The 2,257-nt window shown below is 39.3% G+C and overlaps 1 protein-coding gene across 1 annotated transcript in view; it reads right to left on the reverse strand.

Annotated features, from left to right (window-relative positions):
• st6galnac3 (ST6 (alpha-N-acetyl-neuraminyl-2,3-beta-galactosyl-1,3)-N-acetylgalactosaminide alpha-2,6-sialyltransferase 3) overlaps positions 1 to 1,724 on the reverse strand; it is an 88,731-nt gene extending 87,007 nt beyond the window's left edge. The window contains exon 1 of the mRNA XM_014013033.1: positions 1,467 to 1,724. Coding sequence (XP_013868487.1) covers positions 1,467 to 1,484 — 18 coding nt within the window. The 5' untranslated portion in view covers positions 1,485 to 1,724. The remainder of the gene's footprint in view (positions 1 to 1,466) is intronic.
• Positions 1,725 to 2,257: the final 533 nt, after the last annotated feature.

Consider the following 2,257-nt stretch of genomic DNA (forward strand, 5'->3'; position numbering starts at 1 on the left):
GTGTGTGTGTGTGTGTGTGTGTTGGCAAAATATCTCATAAACCACTGGACAGATTTTTTTCAGGACATTTTTGAACAAACCTCTACAACTGATTGCAGCCAACTTGACGGCAAGATGGCCATCTAACTGACCTTAAAACACACAAATGGCAACAACTCAGTCAAACGCATGACATCCTGCTCAAACAGAGGGTGGTGGTAGCTGAGAGTCTGTGCTTAAAGATTTACCGTAAATTGTTATTCAACTCMTTTTGTCTTTTTCTGGTAAAACGAGACACAATCAGGAATGTTTACACAAAGGGGACAACTTGGTCCAACCAAACAAASCTCCTGTTGTGTTAAAGATAATAGTTTGATTAATACTGTCAGTATTCAAATCACCCATTCATTCAAATCAGTTGTGTCCACCTGATTTAAAWGAATGAATGGATTATCAGGCCTCTGCAGAACTTGAGGTCATTCAGTGACTGAACCGGGTGTGTTGGAGCAGGGGAACAAGTCTGTGGCCCTCGAGGACCAGGACTGCCCGCCCCTGATTGAGAACACACATAAACCTAACAGAGATTACATTTAGAAAGACACGTCTTCTTTGGATGTACTTACTATTTCACAAGCTTTTGATTTATCATTTCTTGGAGATACATTTGATCACAACCCAGCAAATCAGTTAAACAATCAAAACTCTTACTAAAAATCCAATTATTTGATTTTAAAATAAGAAAAGAACACAGGAAAAATGAATAAAGTTGATTCCCTGTTGCTATTTCCAGAACAAATTCAAAAATTATTGTATATGTAACTTTGTTTTCTTGAACTAAAAGCTGTCCGGCTGTTGTGAGAATAATACACTAAATACAGAGACAACAAGAGAAACCATAAAACTATTTTACACTTAAAGTATTACCTTTGGAGCTGGATAAAATGTTAATGAGGGCCAGATTTGGCCAGTTTCAGCTGAAATTTAGGTAAATAAGTCCTTTTCTGCCTAAAATGACTATTTTAAATGTGTGTTAAATATTAATTAGAGAGTTTTAGAAGTATGTGAAGATAATTACAGATAATCTGAATAAAATGTGAGTTTGATGACTATTATTTGAACTTTTTAACCCTCTGCAGCTTGGCTCTGATTTAAGGTGAGCCATGTTTGTTTACTTCTCTGAAGGATGAAGGCTGCTGTGAGAACAGCTGGCCTGCTCCAGCCAGGTGGTGCAGGGGGGGGGGGGGGGGGAACTGATTTACCTGAAAATCAAACCAAACACGAAAAAAAAAGCGTGTTTTCTACATTAAAACCAGCGGGAGTTAAACAGGAGGGGAAACACGACAGCTGACATCAACCAGCTGAGGSTTCATTTATTACCTGTCCTCCTCCACGGCTAACATGTCACCTCATATCGGCTAAAAGGCACCTCTCCGGCTTCATAAATCCTCTCATTTCCTTATGACAAAAAAATGAAAACGTTTTTTTACCTTCCACATCCAGGCCATTCTTCTGTTTTTACGCAGACACAATGGTGGACCGCTTGTTTTCCTCAGACCCGCAGCTCGTCTTCCGCTAGCCGCTTCTGCTAACACCGTCTCTCACGTCTCCATCACGGGGAGAAGAAGTCACGGACACGGGGGGTTCGGCCTCCATACATGGACGTCGGAGCGAACCTTTATTCGTCTTTGGTCCCTCGAGCTTCTCCTGTTTTCCTCCGCATCATGAATCTGCTGGGACCCGGGCCGACACTGCGCTCCGATTGGTCGAGCGGGAGGAAGGTCCCGCCCCCTCACTGCTGTGTCACGTGACACCTTGTTCAACATCATCAACAGAAGAAGTGAGATGCTGCTGTGATATTTACAATGAAAAATTCTTTAATTAAAAGTTCCTCAGAGGCCTGATTATTAGCAAACAAATCTGAAGAGACATTAAGTTTGAATAATTAAATTCAATTAAACTGGATTTTACACAACATTTTCAAACAGCTTAAAGTGCTCAAAATAAACATAAAAACAAATACTAAAATAAGACAATTTCAAACTGATTAAATAAGATATATAAAAGTGCATAAGTTTAAAATGCATATACAGCGGGTAAAATAAGTATTGAACACGTCACCATTTTTCTCAGTAAATATATTACTAGAGGTACTAATGACATGAAATTTTCACCAGATGTCGGTAACAACCCAAGAGATCCATACATACAAAGAAATCAAACCATAAATGTCCAGAAATGAAGTTTTTTGTAATAATGTGGAATGGCACAGGGAAAAAGT

Source organism: Austrofundulus limnaeus, unplaced genomic scaffold (assembly GCF_001266775.1).
Source record: "Austrofundulus limnaeus strain Quisiro unplaced genomic scaffold, Austrofundulus_limnaeus-1.0 Scaffold97, whole genome shotgun sequence".
Lineage (NCBI taxonomy): Eukaryota > Metazoa > Chordata > Actinopteri > Cyprinodontiformes > Rivulidae > Austrofundulus > Austrofundulus limnaeus.